This window comes from Antennarius striatus, chromosome 17 (assembly GCF_040054535.1).
Source record: "Antennarius striatus isolate MH-2024 chromosome 17, ASM4005453v1, whole genome shotgun sequence".
In the NCBI taxonomy this organism is placed as follows: domain Eukaryota; kingdom Metazoa; phylum Chordata; class Actinopteri; order Lophiiformes; family Antennariidae; genus Antennarius; species Antennarius striatus.
Window position 1 is genome coordinate 15,799,302 of NC_090792.1, and position 13,705 is coordinate 15,813,006.

General features: G+C 42.1%; 3 protein-coding genes and 1 long non-coding RNA gene across 4 annotated transcripts; 3 read left to right on the top strand and 1 right to left on the bottom strand.

The window, feature by feature from the left end:
• Positions 1-233: 233 nt before the first annotated feature.
• On the top strand, positions 234-3,653 carry fuca2 (alpha-L-fucosidase 2). The gene is made up of 7 exons (XM_068339157.1): positions 234-522; positions 981-1,168; positions 1,286-1,625; positions 1,699-1,909; positions 1,996-2,186; positions 2,761-2,869; positions 3,516-3,653. The coding sequence occupies exons 1-7, from the start codon at positions 335-337 to the stop codon at positions 3,651-3,653; spliced, it is 1,365 nt and encodes a 454-aa protein (XP_068195258.1). The 5' UTR covers positions 234-334.
• Positions 3,654-4,375: 722 nt separating this feature from the next.
• Positions 4,376-8,889, top strand: LOC137611124 (plasma alpha-L-fucosidase-like). Its single transcript, XM_068339156.1, has 7 exons — positions 4,376-4,703; positions 5,372-5,559; positions 5,636-5,975; positions 6,049-6,259; positions 6,410-6,600; positions 7,051-7,159; positions 7,822-8,889. Exons 1-7 carry the CDS (start codon positions 4,516-4,518, stop codon positions 7,957-7,959), a joined length of 1,365 nt encoding a protein of 454 aa, XP_068195257.1. The 5' UTR covers positions 4,376-4,515; the 3' UTR covers positions 7,960-8,889.
• Positions 8,194-9,194, bottom strand: LOC137611126 (uncharacterized). The gene is made up of 2 exons (XR_011038591.1): positions 9,029-9,194; positions 8,194-8,935 (listed from the first exon to the last, which is right to left on the bottom strand). It is a non-coding gene; the product is annotated as an uncharacterized lncRNA (long non-coding RNA).
• A 169-nt stretch (positions 9,195-9,363) lies between these two features.
• LOC137610559 (plasma alpha-L-fucosidase-like) lies at positions 9,364-13,278 on the top strand. Its single transcript, XM_068338191.1, has 7 exons — positions 9,364-9,661; positions 10,341-10,528; positions 10,605-10,944; positions 11,018-11,228; positions 11,316-11,506; positions 11,998-12,106; positions 12,787-13,278. The coding sequence occupies exons 1-7, from the start codon at positions 9,474-9,476 to the stop codon at positions 12,922-12,924; spliced, it is 1,365 nt and encodes a 454-aa protein (XP_068194292.1). The 5' UTR covers positions 9,364-9,473; the 3' UTR covers positions 12,925-13,278.
• Positions 13,279-13,705: the final 427 nt, after the last annotated feature.

The following is a 13,705-nucleotide window of genomic DNA, read 5'->3' on the forward strand; positions in this document are numbered from 1 at the left end:
TAATTAAAAATGTTATTACTAAATGCTATCGTCTCTTTCTTGTCTGCCTTTGATTCGTGTTGTGAATACATTGGCCACTTCCGCAAAGAGGGGCGGGGTGCGTTTGCGTATGCTCGGAGGAGCGCGAAGTTAAAGCTACGGCGTTGCCCGAGAAGGTGGGATATGACGAAATCCAATTGTTGAGATTGACTCCGGAGCATCAGCAGAGACAGTTAAATAAAATAAAGCATATTTTAAAGAGCCACACCTGTTTTGTGTTCCCACTTCCTTGTCGCTGACCTGTCTCATGTCATACTCATGTGACCGTCATTCATGGTCGTGATTTTGACGGAAGATGGGTTCTTTATCTATATATTTTGTTTTTCCTGTGTTACTGTTCGGCATCAGCGGAGCAAAATACGAGCCTAACTGGGAATCGATCGACTCCAGACCGCTGCCAGACTGGTACGATCAGGCCAAGTTCGGCATCTTCATCCACTGGGGGGTCTTCTCTGTCCCCAGCTTCGGCAGCGAGTGGTTCTGGTGAGACTTCCGTCTATTTACAGTAATTTAAACTTTGCAACTTTTTAAACTGAAGTGGTATATCGTTCACATTATTTATCAGACTGATCTAAATTCACATCCAATTGCACATTGTTATAATACTTAGGAGGATGACAGGGCTACCGGTTCAAGGATGCACAACAAAATGTACAATCTTGCAATGCCTACTTGATCTTGAAAGGGATCTACAACAAAAATTTGTCTAGCAGGCCCTCAGTCCCAGCCTCACCTATTCACAGTTTATGAAAAATAGTTTCAGTATTTTGACATAGTTGTGGTAAAATGTACGAAATTTCAACAACAAAATCCTAAATCAACACCTTTATTTTGAAAAATATCCTCTCCTAGGCAGAGGTGATGATTTTAGTTTGACTTATAGTGTTTTTCCATTCTTATAATAAGCATACATACTCATTCTTACCTGTTTTCTCTCCCAGGTGGTACTGGCAGAAGCAAAAATTGCAGTCATATGTTGAATTTATGCAGAAGAATTATCCTCCAAACTTTAAATATCAAGATTTTGCTCCACATTTCACTGCTGAGTTCTTCGACGCCAAACAATGGACGGACCTCTTTGTCTCCTCAGGAGCAAAGTACATCGTCCTGACCACAAAACATCACGAAGGTACAGTACAGTACTGGATTAACAGTGAATCATGTCCAGTTGGAGCTCTAAAACAAGGTCATATTTGAAGTGTAGGTGAAAAAATTCGTCCAACAGCAAATGTTTTATGTTTTTCAGGTTTCACACTATGGGGTTCAAAGAACTCCTGGAACTGGAACGCGGTGGATGTCGGTCCAAAAAGAGATCTGGTGGAAGAAGTGGCGAATTCCATCCGTGCTGACAGCGACCTGCGTTTAGGGCTGTACCATTCTCTGTTTGAGTGGTTTAATCCACTCTTTCAACTGGATGCTGCCAACGTCTATACTACAAACTTCTTTCCGACCACTAAAACTTTGCCTGAGCTTTATGAGCTGATTATGAAGTACAAGCCAGAGGTGCTGTGGTCTGATGGGGATGGAGATGCCCCTGATCACTACTGGAACAGCACTGGTTTCTTAGCCTGGCTCTACAATGACAGGTAATTTAAATACCAAACAGTAGGTATTATTAGATTGATCCTGGCCAGTGTGATAAATCATCTTCTGCTGCAGTCCTGTACGAGACACTGTGGTTACAAATGATCGCTGGGGCTATGGCAGCATCTGTACCCATGGGGGATATTACACCTGTACAGACCGCTACCAGCCGGGACATCTGCTCAAACACAAGTGGGAAAACTGCATGACCATCGACCAGAAGTCCTGGGGCTACAGACGAAACGCTCCTCTCAGCGACTACCTGACCATCGAGCAGCTTGTAGCGGTGAGAGCTGAATGTCAAATGTAATGTTTACAGATGTAAAATGTGAAGCATCAAGTAAGTTTTGTGAAAATGTCTGAACTGTGTAGACGTTGGTGGAGACTGTGTCCTGTGGAGGGAACCTTCTGATGAACGTCGGTCCGACACACGACGGAAGGATCATTCCCATCTTTGAGGAGCGTCTGAGGCAGATGGGTCAGTGGCTGAAGGTCAACGGGGACGCCATCTACAACACGACAGCCTGGCGCTCACAGAACGACAGCCTCACCCCCAACATCTGGTAGGACTGTGTTTGGGGTTATAACATGTGTTTGGATTCAAGACAAACAGGCATATAGATCTTGTTTTAAATCATCCATCCATTTTTGCCCAATGTGGGTCTTGAACCAGCCACCCTCTGGTCCCCAGTCATAGACGTAGTGGATGGAGCTACTGCCGTGACTCAGCTCCATCTTCACCACAACAGTCGTGTCCAACAACCACATCACCGTAGCCACTGTAGCGATGCCTCTGTCAATCCCGCACCTCCCTTCTTCTTTCACTCATGAACAAGACCCCAAGATATTTGAACTCCTCCACTTGGGGCAAAGACTCTCCACCGACCATCAGTACCTGGACAAAGAAACCGTCTCTTTGGACATGGAATATTTTTTAATTTTTATGTATTTTTAATTTTTCATTTGAATGTAAAAGTCCTCAAACTATAATTTAAAGACACAGTTAACACAAGAATGAAAATTCAGATATTCATTCTTACCTTTATGCTATTGAACAGTTAGATGGATAAGAACATGAGTACAGACAGAAGCTTACATATTTACTAAATTGATTATTATAAAGGTGTTTCTCTATAGGTACACCTTCAAACCCCAGGAGAAGAGCATCTTTGCCATTTTATTTGAGTGGCCAACTAAAGGATCTGTGATTCTGAGTGAACCTGTGGCTACAGAAGGACAAACTCAGGTGAGACTAGTTAATGATGATGTTTTATTTATTTACTGTATATAAAATACATGTGCAATAAACTGTAAAAATCATCCTGATGAAAAATAAATGTGTCTTTATTTCCTTGCACTGGGATAAATGTTAAGAATGTAAGTAATTGAGTCACTACAACGGGCAGACAGGTTTTATTTGAGAGGCAGGCATCAGAACCTAAGACTGACATAACAGAAGAGTTTAGAAATTCTGCATCAGGGAGCAGACGGCAGGAGGACCAGTTGATCCGGTTGATCTGCACACTTTTAGAATTTTACCTGTGTGGCCGGTCACCAGGGGAGGAACTAAAATGAGGTTATAAAGGAGCGGGTCTGCTGGCACCGAGAACACGTTAAACAGAAACACAATAACAATCCAACATGTGTGCAGACTTCCTGGTGGAAACGAAGCCCAAAGCTCTTTAACCTGCCTCACAGTAATCATGGTCTTTGTGCTGGGCTAGCAGCTGCTTAATGCTTATTCACTGTAGCCCACAGTAGCTTTACACACCAGTGATACTCTACAACTATTTTTAGTATTGATTCAGCAAATGAAGTTACAAGTAACATTTGAAATCACTGCACTGCATCTTGTCAGTCTTGTACTCACGTTGCTCTTGTGTCATGAAAAGGTGTCACTCCTCGGTCACGGGTCTCTGCAGTGGCAGCCTGTAAAGCCCAGAGGCCTGCAGGTCATCCTGCCCCAGCTGTCCTTCAGCCAGATGCCATGCCAGTGGGCCTGGACACTGAGGCTGATGGGCGCCAGTTAAAGAGGAACAGCAGAGGGAACACGACTCACAACGCTGGACTGTCTCATGCTTTGGCTTTTTATTATCTTTTAGAAACATAGAGGATAAGTTGTCTGTGTAAATTCTCACTTATCCAGGTCATGGTTATCCGAAGATGTTTAAATCAATCCACTGGACTTTAATAAAGTTTTCTGAAGATGTTTTACCTCTCATCCAAAAGGCATTCTCAGTTCTAATGGTGGTTGATTTAGTTTCAGTTTCTTAACCCTGTGAGGTTTGGTCAGTGCTATTCATATTCCAAGAACCTGAGATAAAAAGTGTAAAAAAAAAAAAAGGAATAAAACAAATGAGATGTTTTGAGAAAATGAGTCACATATAAATGAATACCACTTTCAAAGTATCAAGAAAAATGTTTTTCATGGTTTCCATGGATGGATTTTTTTAATCCCTCCATTTGGATGGATTGATTTGACACAACCCTCTGTATTTATCCGGGTTTGGGATCTCGGCACAATAAAACACTGGCTTGTGCCCTCTTGCGGCTACATTTGGGTAGAGACGCAACTAATACCTATTAAGACAGAAATGTATTTGCTATTATATTACAACTGAAGAAATTAATCCTATTTGCTTAAAACATTGTGTTTTTAAACAGTTTAATCCTGAAGCGCTGATGTTTCTTGTTGTTCTCACACATTCCTCACTTCCACAGAGGCGGGCGGTGCTGTCAGGCGCAACATAGCTTTGACAGGTGCGGTCCGTCTGCAGGACTTCATTAAAGTTGACATTTTCATAAACGAGTCTCAAACTGATTTATTATCACTTCCTCTTCGCTCACCTGCCTGAAGTCATTTTGATTTTTGCATTGATTTTTAATTTTAAAATGGGTTATTTATCTGTTAATTTCTTATTACTTGTGTTACTGTTCGGCATCAGCGGAGCAAAATACGAGCCTAACTGGGAATCGATCGACTCCAGACCGCTGCCAGACTGGTACGATCAGGCCAAGTTCGGCATCTTCATCCACTGGGGGGTCTTCTCTGTCCCCAGCTTCGGCAGCGAGTGGTTCTGGTGAGACTTCTGTCTATTTACAGTAATAAAAAATGTGCATATTTTGTTATTGAAGTGTCTTCGGGAAAATGAAGCATTGCTCACAACATTAACATTATGATCTAGTTCCAGCATTAAATTGCGCTTTTACTTTGGAACTGAAATTTGAATAATTTGTTCCAACTCGTCCCAATTCAAAAGAAGTCAGTTATCACTTCAGTAGTTTTTGTATACAGTAATTACGAAAAATGTCAAAAATTATATTCTCAACAATGTTACAAAAAAAAAGAAAAGAAAATGTAGTCCCTTTGTAATTATCTGCACGACAACTGAGTGGGAACTGAAATCCTTATCGCAAATTTAATTCAAAAGCATTCATTATTATTATTAATTATTTTCGACATACCAACTCATTGAGTGACACTGGTGAATGTAATAATTAGTTTGAAATACAGGATAAGAGAAAGTACAGGGTGTCCCAAAAAACTGTATATCTCCTTTAGCAGCTGATCAGCTGATAACCACATAGTTTGTGCAAATTGAATGCATTGAATTCAGCGCGTTTAATCTGCAAAAGCCCCATAAACGTTTTAGTTATCAGCTGCTAAAGGGTGTAAAATACAAATTTTTTGGGACACCTTTTATGGTTCCATCATAGCACAAAATAATTTATTAATTTTCTTTTCCAGGTATAAATGGAAGCTGGAAAAATATGAGCCATATGTTGAATTTATGCAGAAGAATTATCCTCCAAACTTCACGTATCAAGATTTTGCTCCACATTTTACTGCTGAGTTCTTCGACGCCAAACAATGGACGGACCTCTTTGTCTCCTCAGGAGCAAAGTACATCGTCCTGACCACAAAACATCACGAAGGTACAGGGCTGGATCGACAGTGAATCATTCAGTGAATAAGAATTCAGTCCAACAGGAAATGTTTTATGTTTTTCAGGTTTCACACTATGGGGTTCAAAATACTCCTGGAACTGGAACGCGGTGGATGTCGGTCCAAAAAGAGATCTGGTGGAAGAAGTGGCGAATTCCATCCGTGCTGACAGCGACCTGCGTTTAGGGCTGTACCATTCTCTGTTTGAGTGGTTTAATCCACTCTTTCAACTGGATGCTGCCAATGCCTTCACTACAAACTTCTTTCCCATCAGTAAAACTTTGCCTGAGCTTTATGAGCTGATTATGAAGTACAAGCCAGAGGTGCTGTGGTCTGATGGGCATGGAAGAGCCCCTGATCACTACTGGAACAGCACTGGTTTCTTAGCCTGGCTCTACAATGACAGGTAAGTCAAATATTACACAGTAGGTATTATTAGATTGATCCTGGCCAGTGTGATAAATCATCTTTTGTTGCAGTCCTGTACGAGACACTGTGGTTACAAATGATCGCTGGGGAGAAAACTGCGCTTGCAACCATGGGGGATATTACACCTGTAAAGACCGCTACCAGCCAGGACATCTGCTCAAACACAAGTGGGAAAACTGCATGACCATCGACAAGAAGTCCTGGGGCTACAGACGAAACGCTCCTCTCCGCGACTACCTGACCATCGAGCAGCTTGTAGAGGTGAGAGCTGAATGTCAAAGTCCTCAGGCTCCAAGAAAAAAGATTCCTGAATTCATGATTTATATGTTTCCACTTGTTCTCTACGTCATTTATACTGATGTAAAATGTGAAGCATCAAGTAAGTTTTGTGAAAATGTCTGAACTGTGTAGACGTTGGTGGAGACTGTGTCCTATGGGGGGAACCTTCTGATGAACGTCGGTCCGACACACGACGGAAGGATCATTCCCATCTTTGAGGAGCGTCTGAGGCAGATGGGTCAGTGGCTGAAGGTCAACGGGGACGCCATCTACAACACGACAGCCTGGCGCTCACAGAACGACAGCCTCACCCCCAACATCTGGTAGGACTGTGTTTGGGGTTCACACAATAACGAAAATTCAGTCATCTTCAGATTACCACCGCTATATTCGCTGCAGCGGGTCACGGGGAGCTGGAGCCTATCTCAGCGGCATAGGGCGTGAGGTGGGGGACACTCTGGGCACGAGGCCAGTGCGCCGCGGAGTCACACACAAAGACACACAACCATGCATACACACACTCATTCTTACGGGCAATTTGGGACCGGCCAATCAACCTGAAGCGTATGCTTTTGGAGGTGGGAGGAAGCCAGAGAACCCGGAGAGAACCCACGCAGACACGGGGAGAGCATGCGAACTCCGCATAGAGCGGGACTCGAACCCAGGTCCGCCGTGTTGTGAGGCGACAGCGCTAACCACTGCTCCACCGTGCCGCCCCGAAAATTCAGATATTATATATATATATCGATTATTATAAAGTTGTTTCTTTATAGGTACACCTTCAAACCCCAGAAGAAGAGCATCTTTGCCATTTTGTTGGAGTGGCCGACTAAAGGATCTGTGATTCTGAGTGAACCTGTGGTGACACAAGGAAAAACTCAGGTGAGACTAGTTAATGCTGATGTGTTTTATTTCTCTACTGTATATGGAGTACATATGCAATAAACTGGTTGCAATATTCATAATGAAGAATAAACGTCCCTCTATTTCCATTTACTGGGATAAATGTTAAGAATGTAAGTAATTGAGTCACTACAACGGGCAGACAGGTTTTATTTGAGAGGCAGGCATCAGAACCTAAGACTGACATAACAGAAGAGTTTAGAAATTCTACATCAGGGAGCAGACGGCAGGAGGACCAGTTGATCCGGTTGATCTGCACACCTACAGAACTGGCAGGTCACCAGAGGAGGAACTAAAATGAGGTCGGACAGGAACGGTACTGCTGGCTCCAAAAACACTTTAAACAGAAACAAAACAACATGTGAGCAGACTTCCTGGTGGAAACGAAGCCCAAAGCTCTTTAACCTGCCTCACAGTAATCATGGTGTTTGTGCTGGGCTAGCAGCTGCTTAATGCTAATTCACTGTAGCTTTGCAAACCAGCTATCCTCTTTCCAATTATTTCCAGTATTGATTCAGCAAATAAAGTTATAATTTAAGTTTGAAATCACTGCACTGCATCATGGGAGAAGAGTTATTCCCTCCCTTTCTTTCATCTTCTCAGTCAGTCTTGTACTCACTTTGCTCTTGTGTCATGAAAAGGTGTCGCTCCTCGGTCACGGGTCTCTGCAGTGGCAGCCTGTAAAGCCCAGAGGCCTGCAGGTCATCCTGCCCCAGCTGTCCTTCAGCCAGATGCCATGCCAGTGGGCCTGGACACTGAGGCTGACGGGCGCCAGTTAAAGAGGAACAGCAGGGGGAACACGACTCACAACGCTTGACTGTCTGACAATTAGGCTTGTTGTTATCCTTAAGAAACATACAGTAGAGGATAACAGCAAAGAAGGCTGTTTTTTATTGGGTAACTTCTGATTCATGACTTTTAATTTTGGGACATTAACATCTTTTGCACTCAGCTTGGTGAAAGGGTTCGTCCGGTGGTAGAGAAGGGTAATTTGGGTAACATAGAACCCCCCCCCCCCCTAAATTCCACCAGATAAGTTGAATAAAGTGTAAAAGAAGGGTAAAACAAATCAGATTTTTTTGAGACAATGAGTCAAATGAGTCAACTTATAATTGATGTTAGCCTGCTAGCCTACTCCACCTTTGAGAGACAGCCATCATTGTATGCATATTGATTCCTGACTTTACCAGGTGAAATTTGAATGAATATTGAGCGAGATTGAGTGAGAAAATTCCCAGTCATAAGTACGTAGCGCAAAATCCATAACTTTCTAACATGATTGGGTCAATTTAGCTTTAGTTAAAATTACAGCACTCAAGTCACGAGGGGAAGTGACTAGTTAATGGTCACATCAGAGTTCTGTTAGTCACCGTATCTGATATCAATCGTATGTTCAAAAAAGTGTTGGATGTTTAGATGTAGCGTGAACATGATTAATATGAAATATGTGTTTGTAATTGTTATGCCAGCTTTTATTGAATGATATTGTAAATGATTGAATGAATAAGACTGATGTAACATTCATCAGGCGTGGTCTTTGAATATGATTCTCTGGTACTGACTTGAACCTGTTCATCGCTCTGATTTTTCCATCTCTTTTATTTTGTATTTGTGCATCTCAGTTCATGTTGACCTATTAAAGGATCCATTCAGTGGAAAGTGGAAATTCATTCATTGTCTACGACTTAATGTTGACCGACAGCTGATGCCAAGTTTCTTTCCAAAACATTCCTGAGGCTTCATAACAAGACAGCGCTGAAAACAAACATAACACGAACATAAAGCTAAGACAATATGAATCAAGTCTCCAGAAGATCACAAGTTCATTAGGACAGATATAACTTTCACCTTTTTCATCTTTTTACCCATCGCTATTTCTTGTGTAACGTCATCGCATTTCTTTTATCATGTCACCCGATCTCTCCTCGTGTTTTTGAGTGACGTGGGCTTTGGGTACACTTAACTTTTCAAACAGTGTAATCCTGCAGCGCTGATGTTCCGTGTTGTTTTTGTTTTGCCACATCCCTCACTTCCGGTAAGAGAGACGTGCTGCGCATGCGTGTCTTTTTAGGTGCGTGACGTTTTCAACACGACGTTGCCCGGGCGGGCGGTGCTTTCCTGCACAACATAGTTTTAAAAGGTGCGGTGCATCTACAAAAGTTTATTAAAGTTGAACATATTTATAAAAGAGTCTCGAACTGATTCATCATTACGTCCTCGCCGCTCACCTGCCTGACGTCATTGGTTTTTTTTTTCCTGTATCACGTGATTGTATTCAGGTCTTAATTCTATAATGGGTTATTTATCTGTTAATTTCCTTTTACTTGTGTTACTGATCGGCATCAGCCAAGCGAAATATGAACCGAACTGGAAATCTCTGGACTCCAGACCGCTGCCAGACTGGTACGATCAGGCCAAGTTCGGCATCTTCATCCACTGGGGGGTCTTCTCTGTCCCCAGCTTCGGCAGCGAGTGGTTCTGGTGAGACTTCTGTCTATTTACAGTAATAAAAAATGTGCATATTTTGTTATCAAAGTGTCTTCGGGAAAATGAAGCATTGGTCACAACATTAACATTATGATCTAGTTCCAGCATTAAATTGCTCTTTTACTTTGGAACTGAAATTTGATGAATTTGTTCCAACTCGTCCCAATTCAAAAGAAGTCGGTTATTACTTCAGTAGCATTTTGCATACAGTAATTCCGAAAAATGTCCAGAAATAATATTCTCAACAATGTTTTAGCGAATAGAAAAGAAAATGTAGTCCCTCTATTACTATCTGCACAACTGAATGGGAGCTGAAATCCTTATCGCAAATTTAATTCAAAAGCATTCATTATTATTTTCGACATACCAACTCATTGAGTGGCACTGGTGAATGTAATAATTAGTTTGACATACAGGATAAGAGAAAGAACAGGGTGTCCCAAAAAATTGTATACCTCCTTTAGCAGCTGATCAGCTGATAACTAAATACTTTGTGGGGTTTGTGCAGATTGAATGCGTTGAATTCAGCCATTTAATCAGAAAAAAATCCCATAAACGTTTTAGTTATCAGCTGTTAAAGGGTGTACACTGTATATTGTGCAGTATACATTTTTTGGGACACCTTTTACGGTTCCATCATAGCACAAAATAATTTATTAATTTTCTATTCTAGGTGTAACTGGGAGCAGAGAAAATATGAGCCATATGTTGAATTTATGCAGAAGAATTATCCTCCAAACTTTAAGTATCAAGATTTTGCTCCACATTTCACTGCTGAGTTCTTCGACGCCAAACAATGGACGGACCTCTTTGTCTCCTCAGGAGCAAAGTACATCGTCCTGACCACAAAACATCACGAAGGTACAGGGCTGGATCGACAGTGAATCATTCAGTGAATAAGAATTCAGTCCAACAGGAAATGTTTTATGTTTTTCAGGTTTCACACTATGGGGTTCAAAATACTCCTGGAACTGGAACGCGGTGGATGTCGGTCCAAAAAGAGATCTGGTGGAAGAAGTGGCGAATTCCATCCGTGCTGACAGCGACCTGCGTTTAGGGCTGTACCATTCTCTGTTTGAGTGGTTTAATCCACTCTTTCAACTGGATGCTGCCAATGCCTTCACTACAAACTTCTTTCCCATCAGTAAAACGTTGCCTGAGCTTTATGAGCTGATTATGAAGTACAAGCCAGAGGTGCTGTGGTCTGATGGGCATGGAAGAGCCCCTGATCACTACTGGAACAGCACTGGTTTCTTAGCCTGGCTATACAATGACAGGTAAGTTAAAATATACGTAGTAGGTATTATTAGATTGATCCTGGCCAGTGTGATAAATCATCTTCTGTTGCAGTCCTGTACGAAAGACTGTGGTTACAAATGATCGCTGGGGCAGTAACTGCCCTTGTACCCATGGGGGATATTACACCTGTAAAGACCGCTACCAGCCAGGACATCTGCTCAAACACAAGTGGGAAAACTGCATGACCATTGACCAGAAGTCCTGGGGCTACAGACGAAACGCTCCTCTCGGCGACTACCTGACCATCGAGCAGCTTGTAGCGGTGAGAGCTGAATGTCAAATGTAATGTTTACAGATGTAAAATGTGAAGCATCAGGTACAGTTTTGTGAAAATGTCTGAACTGTGTAGACGTTGGTGGAGACTGTGTCCTGTGGAGGGAACCTCCTCATGAACGTCGGTCCGACACATGACGGAAGGATCATTCCCATCTTTGAGGAGCGTCTCAGGCAGATGGGTCAGTGGCTGAAGGTCAACGGGGACGCCATCTACAACACGACAGCCTGGCGCTCACAGAACGACAGCCTCACCCCCAACATCTGGTAGGACTGTGTCTGTGGATATATGATCAGCTTGGATTAAAGACAAAAAGGCCTATAGATCTGTTTTCAGTCATCCATCCTTTTTTGCCCAATGTGGGTCTTGAACCAGCCACCCTCTGGTCCCCCGTCATAGACATAGTGGATGGAGCTACTGCCGCTACTCGGCTCCATCTTCCCCACGTCAGACTTATAAAATGACCACATCATTGTAGTCGCCTTAGCGATTCGCTGTCTGTCGATCTCGTTCTCCCTCCATGTTTTAACTCTTTAACAAGAACCTAAGATATTTGAACTCCTCCACTTACACAAAAATTCCCCACCGTCCAATCCCTGGACAAAGAGACTATTTAGAATATTTTTAATATATATGTATTTACACTGTTTCATTTGAATATAAAAATCCCCAAACTATTATTTATAGGCACAGTTCACACAAAAATGAAAATTCAGATATTCTATATATCGATTATTATAAAGGTGTTTCTTTATAGGTACACCTTCAAACCCCAGAAGAAGAGCATTTTTGCCATTTTGTTGGAGTGGCCAACTAAAGGATCTGTGATTCTGAGTGAACCTGTGGCTACAGAAGGACAAACTCAGGTGAGACTAGTTAATGCTGATGCGTTTTATTTCTCTACTGTATATGGAGTACATGTGCAATAAACAGGTTGCAAAAATCATAATGAAAAATAAACGTCCCTCTATTTTCATGCACTTCGATAAGGGTTAAGAATGTAAGTAATTGAGTCACTACAACGGGCAGACAGGTTTTATTTGAGAGGCAGGCATCAAAACCTAAGACTGACATAACAGAAGAGTTTAGAAATTCTACATCAGGGAGCAGACGGCAGGAGGACCAGTTGATCCGGTTGATCTGCACACTTTTAGAATTATACCTGTGTGGCCGGTCACCAGAGGAGGAACTAAAATGAGGTCAGAAAGGAGCGGGTCTGCTGGCACCGAGAACACGTTAAACAGAAACACAACAACAATCCAACATGTGAGCAGACTTCCTGGTGGAAACGAAGCCCAAAGCTCTTTAACCTGCCTCACAGTAATCATGGTCTTTGTGCTGGGCTAGCAGCTGCTTAATGCTAATTCACTGTAGCTTTGCAAAACAGCTATCCTCTGTCCAATTATTTCCAGTATTGATTCAGCAAATAAAGTTATAATTTAAGTTTGAAATCACTGCACTGCATCATGGGAGAAGAGTTATTCCCTCCCGTTCTTTCATCTTCTCAGTCAGTCTTGTACTCACTTTGCTCTTGTGTCATGAAAAGGTGTCGCTCCTCGGTCACGGGTCTCTGCAGTGGCATCCTGTAAAGCCCAGAGGCCTGCAGGTCATCCTGCCCCAGCTGTCCTTCAGCCAGATGCCATGCCAGTGGGCCTGGACACTGAGGCTGACGGGCGCCAGTTAAAGAGGAACAGCAGAGGGAACATGACTCACAACGCTGGACTGTCTCATGCTTTGGCTTTTTATTATCTTTTAGAAACATAGACGATAACAGTAAAGAAGGTTGTTTTTAATTGGGTAACTTCTGATTCGTCACCTTTAATTGTGGGACATAAAAGTCTTTTACACTTATCTGGGTGAAAGGGTTGGCCAAGAAGCCAAGACGATAATGGTTGATGCTGAGGCACATCCAGGCAGATCTATCGTTGTGCCTCTTATCTATGTATTGATGAGTGAAACGATACAGCCTATTTTCAAAAATCTCCCCTACAGAATTGAGTGAGATTTTACATAAGGGGATTTACTGGTGTACATGTAATAGATAGATAGATAGATAGATAGATAGATAGATACTTTATTATCTATCTATCTATCTATCTATTACATGTACACCAGTAAATCCCTTTATGTAAAATCTCATAATATGTGATTTTTAAAAAAAAAAGTTTGCTTAATTTTTTTCTGTGTCCTTCTTTTAGTCATTGTTTGTCTATTTCCATTCAGCATTAAACAAACTGCTTGAAGGAGTTTCATAAAACTTTTGTGGGATGGCTTTGGAAGGGAATCCAGGCGTGGAGCCTGTCTGAGTATAATCTGCATGTTCTTGTGTCTGTATGCATTCCCTCTGGGTGCTCTGGCCCCACTTTACAGTCCAAAAATATAGTAATGATGAAAGGATACACTCATTTGGTATGTCTGTCCATCAGTTCAAAATCATTTTTTTGGGTCTGGTATCTGGTAAGTTC